This window comes from Sander lucioperca, chromosome 5, assembly GCF_008315115.2.
Source record: "Sander lucioperca isolate FBNREF2018 chromosome 5, SLUC_FBN_1.2, whole genome shotgun sequence".
In the NCBI taxonomy this organism is placed as follows: Eukaryota; Metazoa; Chordata; class Actinopteri; order Perciformes; family Percidae; genus Sander; species Sander lucioperca.
In genome coordinates this window covers 25,251,964-25,271,929 of record NC_050177.1, presented here as the reverse complement: position 1 = coordinate 25,271,929, position 19,966 = coordinate 25,251,964, and the positions used below count along the sequence as shown (strand labels likewise).

Genomic DNA, 19,966 nt, shown 5'->3' with positions numbered 1-19,966 from the left:
TCAAATGAGCTTTCACAACAACCCGGACTAACCCCCGAAACGCTCCAGGTTTCGGTTAAAACCGACCAAACAGCTCAGGTGTGAAAGCAACCTTAGTGGCAGTCAAACCCCTGATGATGCTCTAATAATTAAGCAATTGAAAAAATACTAATGTTTGATCTGTGCTTTTATAGCAGAAGAGGCCAGAGAGCCCTCTCGAGACCACTAACCCCTTCCTGGAGGACGAGGCTGGTGAGGATGTGGGCACAGATAAGGACCAGGATCTGGCTAAGGTGAGTTAACCTGGAATGACCCCATTTGACCTGTTCTGCAACATAAAGGTACAGCCATATGTTGCATCCTCTGATGTGGAGCTTTCTTAAGGCCGAATAGATTTAAAAAAAAAAAAAAAAAATGTATTCCTTAAAAGGGAATATGATTATTTAAATATTCTCCCATGTATTAAGAATAATAATAGTTTATACTTTATTAATCCCGCAAGGGAAATTACAATGTTTTCACTCTGTTGTAGAACACACATTACACACAGGCCTGAAATACACACACATATTCAGTATCTATACATGCACAAACAAAGACATGTCAGAGTGAGGGTGCTGCAGCCATCGAGGGACAGGTGCCCCGAGCAGTTGGGGGTTCGGTGCCTTGCTCAAGAGCACATTGGCAGTGCCCAGGAGGTAATCTGGCACCTCTCCAGCTACCAGTCCACCACCATACTTACCTAAGCTTACATGTGCCTATGTGGCAGTAGTTTAAACACAAGAAACTTATCTGATATACTTGTTGTCTTGGCTGAAGGATGTTCCGGATACCAAGGTAAAACTACTCTAATATACTGTAACAGTCCTACAATGAGGTTAGAAATACGTCTCTGTATAACACAACACAGTTCAACAGAACCACAAACTGCAGCCTCTAAAATGATCATACAGTTGAATCCACGCCTCCTTTAAAACAGTTTCTACCGAAAAAATGAACATAATAATCTAAATGAAAGTGTGATTTATTGCAGGACTGGTGTATTGAACTGCATTAGTAATAGTTAGGTGGAGCTGATAAAGTGGTAGCTGAGTATATTTTATGCATGGAAAATAAATTGCTTCTGTTTCATGTTACACCATCTTATGTGAAAACTATGTTGAGTGTTTTGACATTTATTGTATGCCTGCTGAGCTGGAGGCAAAACACAAACTGATTGGTACTCAGAGGAGCTACAACTAAAACCTGTTAATTCACTAATTCCTCATTTTACCTCCATTCTTTTAGCCCAGGAAGCCAAAAGCTCCAGACAACCCTTTCCATGGCATTGTCTCCAAGTGCTTTGAACCTCATCTATACGTCTACATAGAATCCCAAGACAAGTGAGCAACACACATGCATACAAGCTGACAAGGCCAAATTGGGTCGTGGTACACAGACCCAGAATCAGGAGCAGGTTGTGTTTTAAAGCTGGCACATGCATCCTTTTTCCACTTCCTACTCATCAATCAGATCCCCCATCTCCCATTCTACTTCATTGCCTCTTCTGTCTTTCCATATCTTGTTCCTGTACATGCCTCTGTCTTCACTGTGGCAGAAATGTTTCCCATTAGCTACACGACCACAGACGCTGGGAGAAAGAGAGGGAGGTTGAATAAGTGCTGCAACAGCAGATCTGCCTATTTTCATCCCCACCTCTTATTCTTTCCTTTTTTGGTCCCCCTCTTTCTTTTTGCGTAATTTTTGTTTCATTCCTCCTTTCTTCATCTCAATCTTTAATTTCTTTATTTTTTATTTCTCTCCCTGTTCTTTACAGTCTCTTTCTGTTTTCTTCCTGCCTCTTTTTTCTAGCATCATCTTTCACTTCTATTCTATCAGTCCTCTCCCCTCCCCCAGTCATGGTGATCACTCCTGAAACTGAACACAGTTCTGAGACTGCTGTGCTTGCATGCAGCCCCTGGCTCTTGGCTCCCTAGACTGTTAAAGGCCATTTGTCTGTCCAAAGGAACAGGATTGACCTATTCTGCAGCTACAACCTCATTTCAGTTCAATCCAAAAGCCCTAAACAGGCAACAGCCAGATCAGCCTGTCCCCAGTGGGACATAGAAGGAGAGAACAGTGGCCTGCTTGTTTTGTCCTTGGCTTTAGTTCCAAGGTTCAGTTGGATTGGGCCACACCAACTAACTGTGGACCTGTTGACTGTAGTACTGAGGATTTTGATATGCTTGGAATACATTCTTCTATTCATCATGTGGCTCTCTGTCTATCTGACGGTTATTGTATCCTTTTATTTTTTTTTTGTGTTTAAGAACCAATCATATGTTTTTAATGTTTCAATGGTTTTATTTGATTCATTAAATTAATTTCATGTGCCCCTAATCCAACCACCTGTGTGTGTGTGTGTGTGTGTGTGTGTGTGTGTGTGTGTGTGTGTGTGTGTGTGTGTGTGTGTGTGTGTGTGTGTGTGTGTGTGTGTGTGTGTGTGTGTGTGTGTGGCGGAACATTTTCGGGCACCTGCAGGAACCTGGGTGAACTGATTGACCGGTTTGTGGCTGACTTCCGAGCACAAGGCCCACCCAAGGCAGGCACGGAGGAGGGCGGAGCAGTGCTGCCCAGCTGTGCTGACCTCTTTGTCTATTACAAGAAGTGCATGGTGCAGTGCTCCCAACTGAGCACCGGGGAACCAATGATCGCCCTCACTACCATCTTCCAGAAATTCCTGAGAGAGTACGCTTGGAAGATCCTCTCTGGCAACCTACCTAAGTAAGACTGGTTCATGTATTAGAATTGTCCATTCTCATGTAGGTGAATTCACAGTCTTCACATAAATCATTTTATTTTAGCCTTTCCCCTTTATAATTTTCAATTTTCAATTTGACATTTTATCTTTTGAATTTTACGTTTTACATTTGACATGGACATTTTAAGATTCACCTTTTACATTTCGATTTAACATTAAGCTTTTCATTTAGAAGTGACAGGTGTCAATTTAAATGAGGAGGCGTGGCCCAACGGCTGGTGGGAGGGTCTGAAACCACTTCCAGCTGACAGGGGGGGCTGTGAGTATTACTGGCCGACCAGTAAGCAAGTGATCCCGGCCACCGCCCGCTGGCTGTCACCTAAGACTGCTAAGACTGGAGCTTCCAAGTCCGAGAACATATCGGAGCAAATGTGCAATTGGCCATCAAGGAGGGAGGAAGCCGGTTCAGCTTGCTGGAGAAGCCGCTACAGTGCGTAGCGATGTGCCCCGGCCCGGGCAAGGGAAGGGAGGAAGGGAGGGAGGAAGCCGGTTCAGCCTGCTGGAGAAGCCGCTACAACGCCTGTCTCCTTACCTTGCTACGCGCTGTAGCGGCGATGATGCCGAATCTCTAGATGAGCCGCAGCTGAGCCTCGCATGATTGAACCGCGCTTATAGTTAGATAAAGTTGTGGCGAAATGAGTGGTGAAATAGCAGACGAAAATTGTAAAAGGTTTCCTGTTGTTGCCTGCTGCTACTACGGCAAACTCCCGATCTAGATTCTAGAATTGATTGTTTTTTTCGTCTGCTATTTCACCACTAAATTCATTTCTGAGACTGTTTTATGCGAGAAATTAACTGTGTACAGTTTGAATATGGTCAGTTTTACAAAAATTGATGGCCAATTGCACATTTGCTCCGATATGTTGTCAGACTTGGAAGCTCCAGTCTTAGCAGTCTTAGGTGACAGCCAGCTGGCGGTGGCCGGGATCACTTGTTTACTGGTCGGCCAGTAATACTCACAGCCCCCCCTGTCAGCTGGAAGTGGTTTCAGACCCTCCCACCAGCCGTTGGGCCACGCCTCCTCATTTAAATTGATACCTGTCACTTCTAAATGAAAAGCTTAATGTTAAATCGAAATGTAAAAGGTGAATCTTAAAATGTCAATGTAAAATTCAAAAGATAAAATGTCAAATTGAAAATTTAAAATTATAAAGGGGAAAGGCTAAAATAAAATTATTTCTTTTTTTCTATTTGAGATTTTAATTAAAGTATTTCCATTTAAGCTTTTGCATTTCACATTTAACTATTGCATGGTTTTTCCTAGTAGCGTAGTAAAATAATACTAATTTTAATTTGATCTTGCTTCGTTTTCTCTTTGGACTTTCAATTTGAATTATGAATAAATATATCCTCCATAAATATGTCCTGTAATGGCCAGTACATGCTGGCTCTAAGACAGCCCGACTGATTTGAAGTGATGGGGAAAACCCGTTTTCTCTCTCAAAATACAGTCATTTTATATTAATATTACTGTGTAGTAAGTCTGGCAATATTCAAATTATTATTGTTTTCAACAATTACCATGAAAAGGCCAAAGCCAACAATGAATTGATCGTATTAACACATATTGTCTGTGTATTCCACTGCGCCACAGACCTCCATTGCTTTCCATAATTATTAAAAACACATCATTTAGCCACATCATTGCACTGGGTAACATATTCCTGTTATTGCAAATGAACACAGGCACTGTAATTTATTTTGAGTTAATCCCATATACATCTTCCTGCTGACAAAAACATTCACTATTCACACACTAGTATTTCAACCGTTTCCATCTTTGAGAATCATTACATTTCTGGGCAGTAACAAACAGATTTATTTGGAATTCAGTTTTCACAAACAAGCATGTCACGCCCATATTTCTTCATTCTTTTGGTATGGTAAGGGGGCTGTTTAGGAGTTTACTTTGAAAGTTAATGTCTTCAGTCCTCGCTGTGTTTGATGGATTGGGATGGCACGCTATGAGGGATCTGGAGTTGGTTATTTTGTGGCAAAGCATAATATGCTACCAGCAAAAACCTATCTGGCTCATTGGCGACATTAGAACTCATCTCTGTGGTGCGCACGCACACAGACACACACACACACAGTCATGCTCTGTTTCGTCTCCAATATGCAGGCATGCTAATTACACACTTGCACTTGTTGACTAATGTATACCATATTCTGAGATGTATACAAACATGATACAAAGATACACTCAAATGCTTTGCATGTGTGTACACTTTAAGACGCATGCAGACACGGTTGTTCAATGTGGTGTGCTGTGAATTGGTTTTTGTGAGGTTTTGAGAGGGGCCCTCGAAAAGGAGCTTGAACTATGTTGTGGTTTTACCCACGTCTCTGTTATGACGTTTATTAATGACTGGGTCGCCGTTGAAGTCTCATTGGCGCTGCATCCCGACACTTGCGTATGCCTGTAGTTATGGCTGTTGTGTCTTGGTTACTACTTCTTTACCTGTGGTTCCACAAATAGTTTTTCTTAAAGCTCAGTAGTAAAGGGGATTCACATCAGCCAGTCTTGAAAAAAGCAATACACATCATCTATTGGTACGTATCATCTCCTGATCCAATTCACCCTATAACTTTACGGCATACAGTAATCTCTGATCCAAAAGTGAAGTCACCACAAACATTTAAAACATACAGAATGGAAACCAGCAATCACTAAAAAAAAATTGATAGATGTCTTAATACGAGTACTAAAACTATACAACAGCTAAATCTTAGTTATTAGTAGACTCATATTTTTGCAGTTATGATTAGTTGAGAAACTCCTCTGTCTCTATCTCTCTGTTTTACTGCTGTTCCCTCCTATTACGTCTGTCTATCTATCCAGATCCAGCAGTAACAGTGGGGGTCTTACCATCAGCAGTCTGCTGAAGGAGAAAGAATGCTCAGAAGCTGCTAAATTCACCATGGATGAGCTCTGCCTGATCTGTAGCATCCTCAGTACTGCAGAGTACTGCCTGGCTACCACACAACAGGCATGCACACACAAACTAAGCACACAGATGCACAGACCTGAAGTATCTATGAATTCATGCCTTCAGTTGAACTGCAGAGGCATTATATATGCTATGGACAAGAGATGCCCAAGAGATGCCTATCATGTAGCAGTTACAGAATGTTTGACCTGTGTTTCGTTAGTGTTTTAAGGAACTCAAAGTGGCAGTTATGATTGCAATACACCCTGAGGTTTGAGGTTTCATCCATGCTGTTTTTTTGTAGCACAGATACTGCAATTTTAAGTCAGTGTTTTTCAAAATAAACCAACACACATTTAAAAGGATGCTGTCAAAGTAATGCAGCTTTTATGCTTATATTCATGTTTTTATTTATGTTCCAGTTGGAAGAGAAACTAAAGGAAAAGGTGGATAAACTCCTCATGGAGAGAATAAATTTGACTGGGGAGATGGATACATTCAGCACGTAAGTTCTACAGACCAGCAATGTTTTTCTTCCAAAAAAGAGCCTACCTTATATTATGTGAAGAGTATGGTTTAATGGTGTCAATTATTTGCTTTGATGTTTTATTAGCGTGATCTCGAACAGTATCCAGCTACTCGTTCAAGACCTTGATGCTGCCTGTGACCCTGCTCTCACCGCCATGAGCAAGGTTGGACACACACACACACACACAGTTAAAAATTAATTTTCATATTTTTGCCCTTAAAAGAGGACGTAAGAAGATGCTGTAACACATGGGGCCCTATTATAACGTTTTAGGCGCACAGCATGAAGCACCTGGCGCAGGTGCGTTTAGGGCCTGTACAAATCCACTTTTGCTTGCTTAACGGCGGAAAAAAGTGTCCGTGCACCAGGGGCATGGTTCAAAAGGGTTGTACTTAGTGTCTTCATTAATTTATAGATGTGTTTTGGGCGTAACATGCGATAAACTAATGGGAGTCATCTTCCGTTCCCTTTAAAAGTCAGGCGCATTTGTACCTTGACACATTGCTATTATGATGCCGGATTTGCACCGTAATATTTTTATTTTTAATCTTTTGCGTGTGTGTGTGTGTGTGTAACAAGTATAGTGTGCACACGTTGTGCGTAAGCCTAGGCGCATTTTACTAATGCACTGTTCAAATAACATTGAAATGCTGCGCTATTGGCTTTAGACCAGGTTTTTGTTGGTCAATGGCGCGATAACTTTCCGCTGCCTCAAGATAGCAATACGCCAAGAATGCACCTGAACACACCTCCCTGTAAGACCAGCCGACCCATGGGCGCAGGTCCATTTGCTATTTAAACGACGTGGGCGCTGGACAGGAAGTTGACAACAGCGTCGGTCCTAAACTAGCAAAGTCACTTGCGTCGGGATTTGAGCTAAGCAGCGCCAGGTGCAAGATAGGGCCAATGGTCTCTGTCGATTTTGTGAATGTCTCTTTACCACCAATCATCACTCAGAAACTTGAAAATATCCACATTCAAAATATTTTATTCTTTTAATGAGTAATGCATTTAAAGGGATTGCAATATAAGCCTGAGGATAAACAATATTTCTCTCTCTCTCTCTCTCTCTCTCTCTCTCTCTCTCTCTCTCTCTCTCTCTCAGATGCCGTGGCAGAGTGTGGAGCACGTGGGCGACCAGAGTCCTTATGTGACATCAATCATCATGCACATTAAGCAAAATGTGCCGATCATCAGAGACAATCTGGCCTCCACGCGCAAATACTTTACACAATTCTGCATCAAGTTCACAAAGTACAATACATACATACACACACACACACACACACACACACACACACAGTAACACTCACATCATTGTTCTATCCATGAGCCATAATTAAAGGTTCCCAAAGTTGATATATTTGTCACTTCTTTCTTTCCTTAGTTCTTTCATTCCCAAATTTATCAACCACCTGTTCAGATGTAAGCCTATCAGCATGGTGGGAGCTGAACAAGTAAGTTTAATTTATGCTATTCTGTCTTAAAGCAGCATTATGAGTCATAATTTTAAGCACATTTTAAGTGCGCTATTACATCAGAAAATTCACGCTTTACATTCATTATGTACACTGGTATATATGTTTAATCGTGAATAACTGTTATATGCCTGAGCTTCTCTCTTGTGCCTCCTACCCCACCAGCTCCTCCTTGACACTCACTCCCTGAAGACAGTCTTGCTGGATCTGCCCTCAATAGGCTCCCAGGTTCTCCGTAAGGCACCTGCAAGCTACACCAAGATAGTGGTAAAAGGCATGACCCGTGCAGAGATGATCCTTAAGGTGAGAGGGGGGCTGTGCAGCTTTCAGGTGCAAATTAGTTTTAAGGGAAAAACATTCCTTAGATGAATGTTGGAAAAACACTCAACCTTGCTCTTAAGGCCAGTAGAGATTAATTTAAACAGTTTACCTTTCACGTATACATTCAGAATGAGCTTGTATCTTTAACTGATGGATTTGAATGAGAACCTGAGTTCTTCTCTAAATACAAAAAGTTCCACTTAAAAATATTATCAGAGCCGCTTTATCTTTATGGGACACTTCAGATTTTATGACCTTTAACTTGGGTGGCTAAATTCATGCTGGCCAATTTTACAACCAACGCTTCACTTTCTGACCTTTAAAGGCTTGAAACTTTAGATCCCTTTTGTGTGAGTGCGGTCTGTATGAGATTTCTTTATCTATTGTTTGCCATTGTACAGATTTAATGCTGAAACTCTGACATATTCAGTTAAACACAAGCTTTGGTGTTGACGCTGACGCTTGACCAAGAATAGTCTTACACAATCTGCAGCTAACTGCTTTTTCCACTGATTGAGGTTCCATCGTTAGAAGCAATAAAAGACAACATTTTGAGAGTTTGTGGTTATACTGGCGAGCCATTATTAAAGTGTTTGTTTTGAGTCATTCACACAGATTATCTACTTAAAGTTTATTTTTGGCAGAATAATCCTTCAATTGTGTCTTTAACCCCACTCACAATAGCACTTTATAGACATGTTTCCATAAAATAACCCACCTCACATTGAGTTAGGAGGGAATAGGAATGGAGCTCATGCTCTACTGGCTAATGAGTGAGAGATGGGCCAACACAAGGCACACACATTCTTTAACACAGTATGTGGTTGACCTTAAGCCAGTGGAAAGGTGGAAGGTGTGAGTGAGTAAATAAGTAGATCATGTAACCATGCGTCTACTCACAAATACATGTGCAGTATATTGGATGTTGTTTTCAGTGAGGAGAGCAAACACAGGATTCAGCCATTTAGCCTTGCCTCAGAATTACCTTATGAGACCCTAGAGGACACTGGTATGTGGCTGCTGTAGATTAACCACACCCTAATTAACTGTCCCTGGAGTGTACAGAAATGCACACACGTACACGCCTGTCCCTTAATTTCCCTTGGACTCCCGGGAGGCCTTCTTTCCTTCCTGAAGTTATTGTGGTTGGACTGTCTTGATGTCTGTAGCAGTTAGTGTGACCTGCTCTAATCATGCTATACTGTGCTATAATACTGTATTATGATATAATATTGTAACTCTTACATCCTGTCTTAGACTTGGGCCTCTAGGCACACTAACTTTGTTTTGTCTCAGACATTGACTGTCCAGCAAATCCTCTCACCATTTGAGATTTGATAGCCTCTTTTGACTGTTTTCTACTGGGACGCACACTATTCCATATGGCCTGTTTCAGACTATTCTTTGTTCCCTGGGAAAATGCTCTGAATGTCCTGTATATACATGAACTCATCTGCCACACATTAAAAGGGCTTTCACATTATAGAATTATAGAACGCATTCACATCAGCATTCACTGTCTGCTTTTTCTGAATTTGACTGCCAGCGGGCCCCTTCAGCTGAAATGTGATCTATATGGCTTCTGGAGAACTAACGTAACTGACGCTACATGAAGACCTTCGAGTGATTCACTTCAATTACTGTGACAGCAGAAGACAAAATGATAATTGTGGAGGCTAGAAATCTGTTACTACAATAATATTAAAAGAAAAAATGCAAACAAACATCCTATAGAAGACAATTGTTAGTTATAATTAGACTGATAGACAAATGATAGAGTCCTAATAATTAAGATCCAATCAAGCATTGCATTTTGTCCCTAGTAGCAAGAAGGCATGCAAGGATGATGTCTCTGGGTTGCATCCTTCTAATACCAACAACAACAATTTTGAAAGAGCTATACATAGATTTCTTCAGTTTTGGCCTTCGAGAGTGAAATCTCATATAAGTAAAGAGAAGCTTTTGTACTGTGGCCAACATTTTACCCATCAACTTTGTGCAACATCAAGGTTCCTCACAGGTAATTGCTTGCACCTTGGGCTGAGACTGAAGCCTCTGAAAGACAAACCCATCAAAAGAGGGTCAATAAGAATTCTTCTGTGTAACCGTAACAATAGTTTTAAATTACGCTCTGTGATGCTGTGACTTGAAATTAAATCTGGCTTACCCCCACCAAAAAAACTGCAATTCATTGGGACAATCGAAGGAGCACTTTAAGGTTTTCAATGCTCACTTTAACAGTTAAGCCCACTGTAGGATTCCCTGTACATTTCAAGCGTTTAAGCTTATAAATTCTTTAAACTGGAACAGTATTATTTTTGCAAATGATTTATACCTTGGTGAACTTGTATACATAGTCCATTTTTTTTAAATTAGCTTGTCATAGAATTATCTAATATATGAGCAGGTACTCCATAATTCCTAATTGGTTTTTACTTGAGTGGTGTGAGATTGAGCAATACAAAAATAATTATTGACCAATGTAGGTTAGGGTGTTGTTGAATTGTTTGCCATGTACACAGTTGCACATTTTTAATCCTGTGATATGGTTCTAGAGTTGATTTAATGATCTCACACTAATCACAACTATCCTCTTGATGTTCCAAATATGTTAGTATATTTAAGTAACTAAACTATATAAGTAACTATGCATGTAAGTAGTAGTAGAATGTAAGTATCATTAATTTTATTTTATTTTTTTAGCCACTTGAGAGCAGTGAAACAAGCTGTAAACACAACATTGACATATTATCACCTTATAAAGTTGTTATGTGTTAGCAAAACACTAGCACACAGACAAACAAACATTTATTTGGAGTTTGTGGTGTTGACTCCTGAGGCAAATATATTTGGCTCGTGTTCACCAGCTAGCAGCTAACTTTTTTTCTTTCTGCTGTTTGGTGCCGGGCAGGTAGAATACAGTAGTTTATCAGAGCGTGTTTGCTGAAAATTAGCTTAAAGATGCTAAAAAGCTGAGGGGAACTGTGATAATTGACTGTGGGTTTATTACTACTAGCAACCCCTTACACATTACGCATGGTCATTTTAGCCATTGGTAATATAAGAATATTGATTAAAGCAGCTTTAAACTGATTCAATATTGACTTGCGCTTCAGTTCACAGAAGAGTTATCACTGTATTTTTAAGTTAATTCTATGTGTAGCTATCAAAGTATCGCCTTTGAGTGTTAAGATGAATCTATTTGGGTGTCTGTTTTGTGAGCCAGTGCTTAGTTATGTTTAAAGTACATAGGATTCTTTCTGTCTGTCTGAGACGGCCTCTCCTGGCCGGTACGATGCCTGTGAGACGTGGCTGTTTTCCACGCTCTTCCAGCCCAGCCAACCATTGCTCCAGCTCTCTCTCCCACCTCTGAAGTTCTCTTCTGCGGATTTCTTAAAAGGCAACCCCCCTTCCCCACCCTTGTTATGCCTAAATGCCCCCCCTCCCTCCCCCGTTACCCTTGCTCTCCCTTTTTATGCCCGTTTTCATTCTTAAACTCCCTCTCCTCCTTTCTTTCTCATTTTTACAAGGTCCCTACAGGCCTTTCTCTTGGCCTGACTCCAAGACAGTTGCTAAGTAAATCACTCAGTCAGCAGGGCTAGTATGAACGCTAAGAATTCCACACGATCCTGAGCCTTTCATGCCTGCTCTTCCCTCTCTTTCTCTCCTGCTTCTGATTGCTAAACTCTCTCCCTCCCTGTGCAGCTCGCCTTCTTATGTATTGTACCTTGAGTAAAAAGAGTAAACACTGAAAGGACAGATTTTAGTCTTTTTTTAGAAGTGAAGTAAAGGAGAAACATTTTGTGAGATGATCCCTGCATGCGTATGCATGAGATGGGAGGTGGGGGTCTGTCAGCCATGTGTTGGTCTGCCTGCTTTGGAGCGGCTGTAAGAAATGTTACCCAAACCACGTTTTCCATTCTTTATTGTTGGAAAAAAAAAAACAATAGAATCCAATCCAGAAAGACATGTGCCCCATTAAACTATTTCAGCCTGCTCTTGATTATGATTATTGCTCAGACTCATTATACACCCCAAAATAATTACCGGTAAAACCAATTCTTGCCCACCGATGCATGGAGTAATTGGCATGTAAACAGGAAGAAAAAAAAAACAGTGAGGAGCTCCTAAATATAGAACCATAGTCGCAACTTTATTTGCAGCTAGAACTACTTGGTTTTGTCAGTTTGTAGCCCCTCTTTCCCTCATTTGGGCCATAGCTGCCCCATGTGGGATCATTTAAAGATCTCTTGAGTTGTCCCATGATGGTTCACAGGAAAGGAGGGAGGGGTGAAACCAACATTAAACTCTACTTCTCTGCAGGTGGTGATGGCCCCACATGAACCACCAGTGGTCTTTGTTGATAACTACATCAAACTCCTGGCTGATGGAAATCCTGAGACCTTCCAGAAGATTCTGGACATGAAGGTCAGTTGGTTTTTTACTATACCAGTAATTCAAAGGAATATGTAGACATTTTTGGAAAAACAAGTAGCTTTCCTGGTAAGGGTTAGATGAGAAGATTGATACCACTCTCATATCTGTATCTTCAATATGGAGCTGAACCTGGTTAGCTTAGCTTAGCTTATCAAGGGGAAACGGCTTGCCTGGTGCTTTTAGAGGTGCTGGTAGGTGGATTTTGTTACCTTTGGACAGAGCCAGGCTAGCGATTTACCTCTGCTTCCAGTCTTTATGCTAAGCTAAGAACACCGGTTGCTGCCTGTAGCTTCAACTTGAACATACAGGTTTGAGGCTGGTATTTATTTTCTCATCTAACGTTTAGCAAACATTGTAATTTTGAATTAGCTCTCACTTTGACTCTTTGATTTTTTTTCCTATAATTCTGTTTTGCATATCCTATGTATAACCTGTTACTGTGAACCAACACACTCCCAGTTTAGCATTTTCCTCTTGTTTGGTGTATTAAGAGAGTTTTTGTTAATACTTTGTGATATCCCCTGTGTTTATGTGTACTTGTGTGTGGATGTACATGAAGGGTCTGAAGCGCAGTGAACAGAGCAGCATGTTGGAGCTCTTCAGGCAGAGGCTACCCACGCCACCGTCCGGGGCCGACGGCGGCTCCTCTCTCTTCAGTACACCTACCCCTGAGCAGGAGTCCTCCCGCATCCGCAAACTAGAGAAACTCATCAAGAAGAGACTGTGAACAGACACACACTGAAATCGTATCTTGAAAATGAAAAAGGCTGAAGGCCGGGATGGTCGTCACGTCTCTTGCAGTAATTCATCTCAAAGACTTCATTATGCTCCATTCAGTTATTGTGGAGAAAGAGCAAAAAGTTGACTGAATTTTCTGACTGACAGTAAAATGAACCCAAGCTGACGCTGGATTATCAAGAAACTTCCTCAAACTCTCCTTGCTGTTGTTACATATGTCATTTAGTTCTGCAATTTCCCACCTTTCTTTCAGTGTATGCACTCAGAAAAACAACTGTAGTGCTTTTCACTAAATCTGCTCTAAATCTAAGAGCCTTTGGCTGCCTCTCTGGGTGTGTAATCCACAATGATTACAGGCAGCCTGATTTTAATTGAAACGGTTTTCTGAACATAACACGTTTTTAAAGATCGACATTGGGTTTTTCTCAACTATTTGAATTTCAATTGGGGGATACCGGGTTGAAATTTGTGTGCCTCTCTGCTGTCCGCAGTGTCGGGACTGTTTGTGTGAACGGTGGCCTAAAATGAATCGCTGACTCTGGGTTTAGAGTCCCCAAGTCTGGGACAAAGAGAATCTTTGGATTTACTGCATCTTCAGTCAGACATGAGGCTTTGTCTTTGCATTTAAAATCCCTCTAGGTTGACTTGGAAATTAGAACCAGCAAGCTAAAGTCTTTTGACTTGGGCCGTTGCCTGGGGTGTTTACGATATGTGTACATACATGTGTGTGCAGTCAGTCTTATTTAACAGTCCAACATATTCTTTGATAATTTAAGCCTCTGTCTCCTTTGCATTGACATGATAACAAGGTTTTGTTATAGTGTATTTATCAATCCCGCCTTATCCATAGGGCAAATTGCACTCAGATAACAGAATGGGTTTGTCTCAATACTTTGCTAAGTGATCTCTGTGTCTCTGAAGCTACTCCCTCATGTACCCTCAACAATGTCAAATGCAGTACATCACTACATTCTGGGAGAAAAGGAAAATTGGCTATTTGAAGTCAATGCCCTGATCACTGGTTTTAATGCCAATGCCTCTCAGTTGTAGTAAAACAATTAAATGTGACTGTATTAGTGTACACATTTCTGCCTTCAGGTACAAAATGTTGCTTGTTTGTATTGTCTGAATTGTATGCTACACAAGCAGTTGTTGAACACTATTAAAACATTGCTATCATTTCCCCTTGTGCTTCATCAAATTTATTTGGACATTTGAATCTGCTTCAATTTGAACATTATGTACAATACCAGGAAAAACTAGAGACCATCTTGCGATGGGCTCACACTAGCAGTGACGCCAATCAGGCCAGGGGCCTAAAGTGGTGGGGCCCCTTCCCTACCTTCTTATACCCCCCTACTTCCAGCGACCTTGCTCGGACCAAACCCATTTTCAAACTCTGCTTTTATTTCGATGTCAACTACACACCTGTAAGGTTTTTGGTGTCGTGCCAGGGGTGTAAAATGGGGGGGGACCAGGGCTCTTGATCATACCAGGCGCCAGGATGAAGTGACTGTGAAGGTGCAATTTTTTTTAATAAAATAAAATGTTGCTTGTCTTTGAGCGTTATCTACCCACCTTCCCAACAAACTTGAATGCCAAGGTGGGTATCAATGGATTCCTCACCTCGTCTAGTTAATAGGATACCAATATATTCACTCTGGCTTTAAAACTGCTACATCCTCTGGAAGACATTAGCCTGTATGTCGTGGGCCGTCAGATCAGTCTGAGGTAAATGGCCCCGTTTACCTCATAACGATCCTGTTTGAAAAATTACAACATACCTACACATAGACTCATAAGGTGAAAACAATATCAGCATCGCTGACTGATTTTACATTTTGTTTTATTTTCCTACATCCATGGATTTTACCAGGATCCAATTTTGAATGAGGGGCTGGAAAAGCTCCCATGACAAGCCCCGTCTCTGGTTTCCACGTATCCTCCATCCAATCAGAAAGCCAAATGCTTCAAAAAGGCGTTTCCTTTCGTGTGTTTATGGCTCTGAAGGCCCCTTTGAGGGAAAAAGAAGTTTGAAGACGAGCCGCGGGCAGTAGAACTCCCTCACATCCTCTGCTCAGTTCAAAAGCGGACAAACTTTCCCATCTCTTTAAACACCTTCACCGCGGAGTTGGGTTATGCTTCGATATTTTTGAATGTCAAAGTAAAGGCCAGTTTTTAATGTTCGTGCTTTAAAGGTCTGGCGGTCAGAGGACTGAATTAACGCCCGGTTAATGATATTTCCAGCGGGCAGCTGTGCATCCTGCCCGGGAAGAGGTTTGCATAACACCGTGGGACTTTGCAACAACCCCGTTGACGAAAGAAAAAAAAACGCATAAGGAACTGCAATCTGGAAGTATTTCTCTTTCGTAATCAGCGTTTCAGTCGCTGGACTTTTGCAACTTTTAACTAGAAATGGTAGGCAGGTTGAACTTGTCAAATGTATGTGAAGGAGATCCACTGGATATGAGCTGCAGGGCTGATAGAGGACTTGACAGCCCGGATTCCGGGTTACCCCCGAGTCCGAGCCCCAGCGCCTGGCTGCTGCCTGTGTGTGCGGATAAAGCCGGGGGCGTGAGCCCGGTGTCTGAAGACGAGGGCAGGAGCTCACTGGTAGGTAAAAAGTACTTCCTGATTAACGTTAAATGCTGTTATTTAAGCAATATGAACTCCCTTTGGAGTTATGGAAAATGACCACAAATTTCATGTGAACACAATTTTAAATGCCACAATATTTGACATGGAAGACTTGGCATAGGCCTACTACTAGGAATTTAGTATTGCAAACAGGATTCAAAATTAATTCACCAGCCAATTCGCTAGCCAAATGGCTAGCGAATGTTTGAATTTTACCAGCCATTCAATAGAGTACCATTGTTTTTTGGCTGGTTAATGAATTAAATCTACCAGCCACTTGCATATTTTACCAGCATTTGGCTGGTGGATGGTGCTAATTTTGAACCCTGATTGCAAACCTGCTAGTTTACACAATGTTTAAGTAAATTTTATAGGGTAGTTCATCCCACAAATTGCAGGTTGTCTTGCATTGGAATAACGTTAGATGTTGCTACTGCACACAGGAAGTTAGCTCTGAAACTGTCAAACATGCCCATTGTTTTGCTGACCCTCCCATTTTTAGTTAAATAAACTGTAATATGTTTGTGGAAGTTCTTTGACAATAACACTTTAGATATCCCTGCGAGAACGTGCTGCATGTTCTGGCCGACTGGAGAAAGTGGGTCACTTAGCACTGAACTAGACCTATGAGAATGTACAGTACTGGCTCCTTATGTGTTAACTGTCGGGCTGATTTTTGCATTGCAGGTTCCAGTTTTACCTACTGGATCTTTCCAGCAGCTACACCCATTGTCCTTTGGGGAGGGCATAGCACTTGATCCATTACCGTCGAAGGAAATAAGGTGGGTTCACTGGGTTAGTTTTGGTAAAGTCTATATCAGGGGTGGCCAACCAGTTAGGTATAAAGAGCCACAAAAAAAACGCACCATAGCAAAAAGCCACACAACACATGCACGTCCACACTACAACAGCGTCTTCCAGATCTAATGACAGTCATTATACATAGCAGTTTTCATAGCTTTTTTTCTCACTTAGATTGACTCAGTAGGAAACCTGACAGTCTGTTATCCACAATCCTTTTCAGGTCTTGCTTGAACTCGGTTGTGGCCACTCGAAGAACTCTCTCACTCATTTGTCACTAAAGGGGCTTTCAAACAATCGGATCCAGCAGTGAAAGGGTTAATGAGGAAGGTGATCTGTGGCCGCTGTTTTTCCTCAGGTTGCAGAATCTGTCCTCAAAACTCTGCTGCATTATTTTCCATTTTAAAATAATTGGCAAATGTATTGGCAGATGCATTCAAATGTGTACTTATCTGAAATACTGTATGTTTCAGAAAAGTTAAAAACAACAATCAACCAATGACACAGCCCCCAGCCACACAGTAAGAGCCTCACAGGAGCAGGCAAAGAGCCGCATATGGCTCAAGAGCCACAGGTTCGCCACCCCTGGTCTATATCCTCAACGTTCCACTTCAGGGATTGCTCCGTTGCGACGGAAATTCCGCCGGATTTCACTTATTTAGGGCGGATATCCGTTGCCTTAGGCTTCCTTTGTGTTGGCATTTTAAACTCAGGTCAATTAATGAGGACTATGGTTAACCTTTCCTCAGATCTCTGCAGGGTAAATCCAGACAGCTAGCTAGACTATCTGTCCAATCTGAGTTTTCTGTTTCATGACTAAAACAACTTTTGAACGTACACAAGTTCCTTCCCAAGGCTATTTTGCAGCGGCGGCTTTTCCCTATGCTTAGCAAAACGATTGTGATTGGTTCAAAGAAATGCCAATAAACCAGAGCATGTTTTTCTCCCATCCCGGAATGCTGTGTGGACTAACCAGACCCTCCTCCGCAGTGCTGCGGTGGAGGAAGGTCTGGCAAAGCAAGACTAGTTTTGGTATGACCTGTTCTGTGCAGCAATAAACCTGCTGGAGGATATGCAGAAAATGGCACACCATGAAGACATGCAGGCTGTAGTATTTTGACTTAAATATGTACCAAGACAACTAACAAAGTGTGTATATAGGCAAACAAGAGAACAGTGGACTTGGACAGACCATGCATTGTAGTGAAATGATTAGTTGGTGCAGGTGGGATGCAGACTAGTTTCACTCCATTGTTTTGCACCAGATTAAACCTTTACATTTTCCCTCCTCCACAGATACACCTCATCCGTGCACTACGACTCGGACCGCCATTTCATCCAGGGTGTGGCCCTGTTGCCTACGGGCCAGGGCCTTGAACGCTGCAAGCAGACCATCATGGCTGTGCCCCACAGTACCTGGCGCCACTACAAGACACAACTGGAGTTCCAGCCTCGCCATCGGCCGCAGCACTTCAAGAGTACCACCATCGTCTACCCCAAGAAAACCAGCGCCCTCTACACCACACAGCTGAGCTACAATTGCCACCGACTGTCCAAACGTTTCCTCTCCAGCGTGGAGCTGCAGGCTGCTGGTCGCAGAGAGCTACCTCAGTGAGGGAGGGGACAGGTGGCTTGGGACACACATCCTCTATACTGTAGCTCCCCCAAGGCTGGCTGCCATTTGACCTGCTGTGTTGTCTTTTTACACTTGTGTAGCCTAGCCTGTTATCTTTTTAAGTATTCTTCCTAAGCTGTGGACAGGAAGTACCTCTGCTGTGATGTTACAGATATCAGAGGTGACAAGACATGGACAAAGTGGGTAAAATATCCATTCAGTCCATGTATTCATGTTTATATTCCTGCCAAAGGATGATCAATCAGTTGGAATGGATATTTTATTAAATGCTTCACTTTGCAGCTTGTTGGTTTTCAGAGGCATGCTCATATTTTTGTTTTTACTGGCTGTAGAATTGGCTCATATGGAGATAAGGAGAATACGTATTTGCCCTCAGTAGAGGAACTCTCCTCATGTCGCATCAAGTTGGTCAAGTAAACCGAGTGATTGGTTTAAAATTTGAACGATGAGGCCCGCCTCAGTTCAAGGAATTTGTTTGTAATCATAGAGAAAATTTCTTTTAAAACTACTAACTTAGAATATGGTTCAAAGTGACTCATGCAAGGCAGAGGAAAGGAAAATTAAATGTGGTGCTGGGGTTTGGGTGTATGCTAAGAAATTACTAATGTATCCACACGGTACAAAGGATGTGGTAAAAATACTTAACGCATGTTTTATTTCTTCACAGGGTATTGTGTGTTTCTGCACAACATAGACACAAGCTAAGCTCTTCTCAAGCCTCCTCTCTGTCCACTGTGTATAGCTGCGATTCATAATGTATTATCAAAATGTTGGTAGATTAAGGGAACTTTTCTGTTCGTTGTGATGTGTAAAACTGATTTAAGCAGGTAGTATAGATGGATCATGAGTGTGGAGTTTACTAAAAAGTGGATATTATTTTTGATATCACTCACTGGCTTACTAGTGAAAATAACAAGCTGCATTCAACTGCCACCACTTCCTTTGGCTTGACTTGGATTGAAATTGTATTTATAATGTTGGAGTTTTAGGTTCTGAGATTTTATCAGCTGTTTAACGGGTCTCTCCACAGTCCTGGCAAGGGGTATTTTTGTGATGCCCTTTGTCCCTTATTAATGTGTGTTGATGCTTCTTTTTGAAATTAGTCACTAATTCAGTGTTTGTTTGAAATAAAGTGTTCATCAGTTCAACAATTTTACAGTATATTGTCTGAGGAGGTGGCCTACAAAATCACAAATACACTAACAAACTTGGACCACAGGAATGTCATATATAAAGAAGTTGTTGGTTTGTTGATGGTAAAGTAATAGTTACATTCTTCAGAAGAGAAACATTTGAAGGTTTTTATGAATGCCATTGAGCGGATGATCTACTGTGCAGCTAAGATATTCAAACCTCAGCAAAATCACTCAAACATCTCGATAGATGGATTTGCTATTGATCTGTTCAGGTAGGAAAACAATATACCTGATTTTGGGTGTATTGTCGCTTAAGACTCCTCACAAGGAGAGATGTTTTTAGAACTGTGATGCTTTAATGCCCTACTGTGGCCAGAGAGGGAAAGTACTGCCATTCCAGAGGGATGTTGATTCTGTGCCTCAAATCACATTTTCAACATTAAAGATTTAAAAAGATTTCCTGTTGACTTGGCACTACACAGTGGAGACACTGAAAAATGGGGATAATTGAGATAACATGCAATTGAACCAGTGACAATTACAC

The 19,966-nt window shown here is 41.5% G+C and overlaps 2 protein-coding genes across 3 annotated transcripts in view; both read left to right on the top strand.

Annotated features, from left to right (window-relative positions):
- Window positions 1-14,395, top strand: part of vps53 (VPS53 subunit of GARP complex) — a 28,751-nt gene extending 14,356 nt beyond the window's left edge. Inside the window, exons 12-22 of one of the 2 annotated variants that reach the window (XM_031297290.2) lie at window positions 177-272; window positions 1,267-1,361; window positions 2,500-2,742; window positions 5,622-5,769; window positions 6,132-6,214; window positions 6,323-6,401; window positions 7,344-7,492; window positions 7,626-7,695; window positions 7,882-8,019; window positions 12,361-12,465; window positions 13,034-14,395. In XM_031297290.2, coding sequence (XP_031153150.1) covers window positions 177-272; window positions 1,267-1,361; window positions 2,500-2,742; window positions 5,622-5,769; window positions 6,132-6,214; window positions 6,323-6,401; window positions 7,344-7,492; window positions 7,626-7,695; window positions 7,882-8,019; window positions 12,361-12,465; window positions 13,034-13,201 — 1,374 coding nt within the window. In that variant the 3' untranslated portion in view covers window positions 13,202-14,395. Of the gene's footprint in view, window positions 1-173; window positions 273-1,266; window positions 1,362-2,499; window positions 2,743-5,621; window positions 5,770-6,131; window positions 6,215-6,322; window positions 6,402-7,343; window positions 7,493-7,625; window positions 7,696-7,881; window positions 8,020-12,360; window positions 12,466-13,033 lie in introns of both variants that reach the window. The other variant, XM_031297289.2, reaches the window with a different exon arrangement.
- An 826-nt stretch (window positions 14,396-15,221) lies between these two features.
- Window positions 15,222-19,437, top strand: rflnb (refilin B). The gene is made up of 3 exons (XM_031297296.2): window positions 15,222-15,825; window positions 16,537-16,631; window positions 17,947-19,437. The coding sequence occupies exons 1-3, from the start codon at window positions 15,628-15,630 to the stop codon at window positions 18,263-18,265; spliced, it is 612 nt and encodes a 203-aa protein (XP_031153156.1). The 5' UTR covers window positions 15,222-15,627; the 3' UTR covers window positions 18,266-19,437.
- Window positions 19,438-19,966: the final 529 nt, after the last annotated feature.

Bases quoted from the DNA above. Each gene is read 5' to 3' on its own strand.
- rflnb (XM_031297296.2), top strand. From the start codon at position 15,628: ATGGTAGGCAGGTTGAACTTGTCAAATGTATGTGAAGGAGATCCACTG. The intron at 15,826-16,536 runs GTAGGTAAAAAG...TTTGCATTGCAG, and splicing joins ACGAGGGCAGGAGCTCACTG to GTTCCAGTTTTACCTACTGG. The intron at 16,632-17,946 runs GTGGGTTCACTG...CCTCCTCCACAG, and splicing joins TTACCGTCGAAGGAAATAAG to ATACACCTCATCCGTGCACT.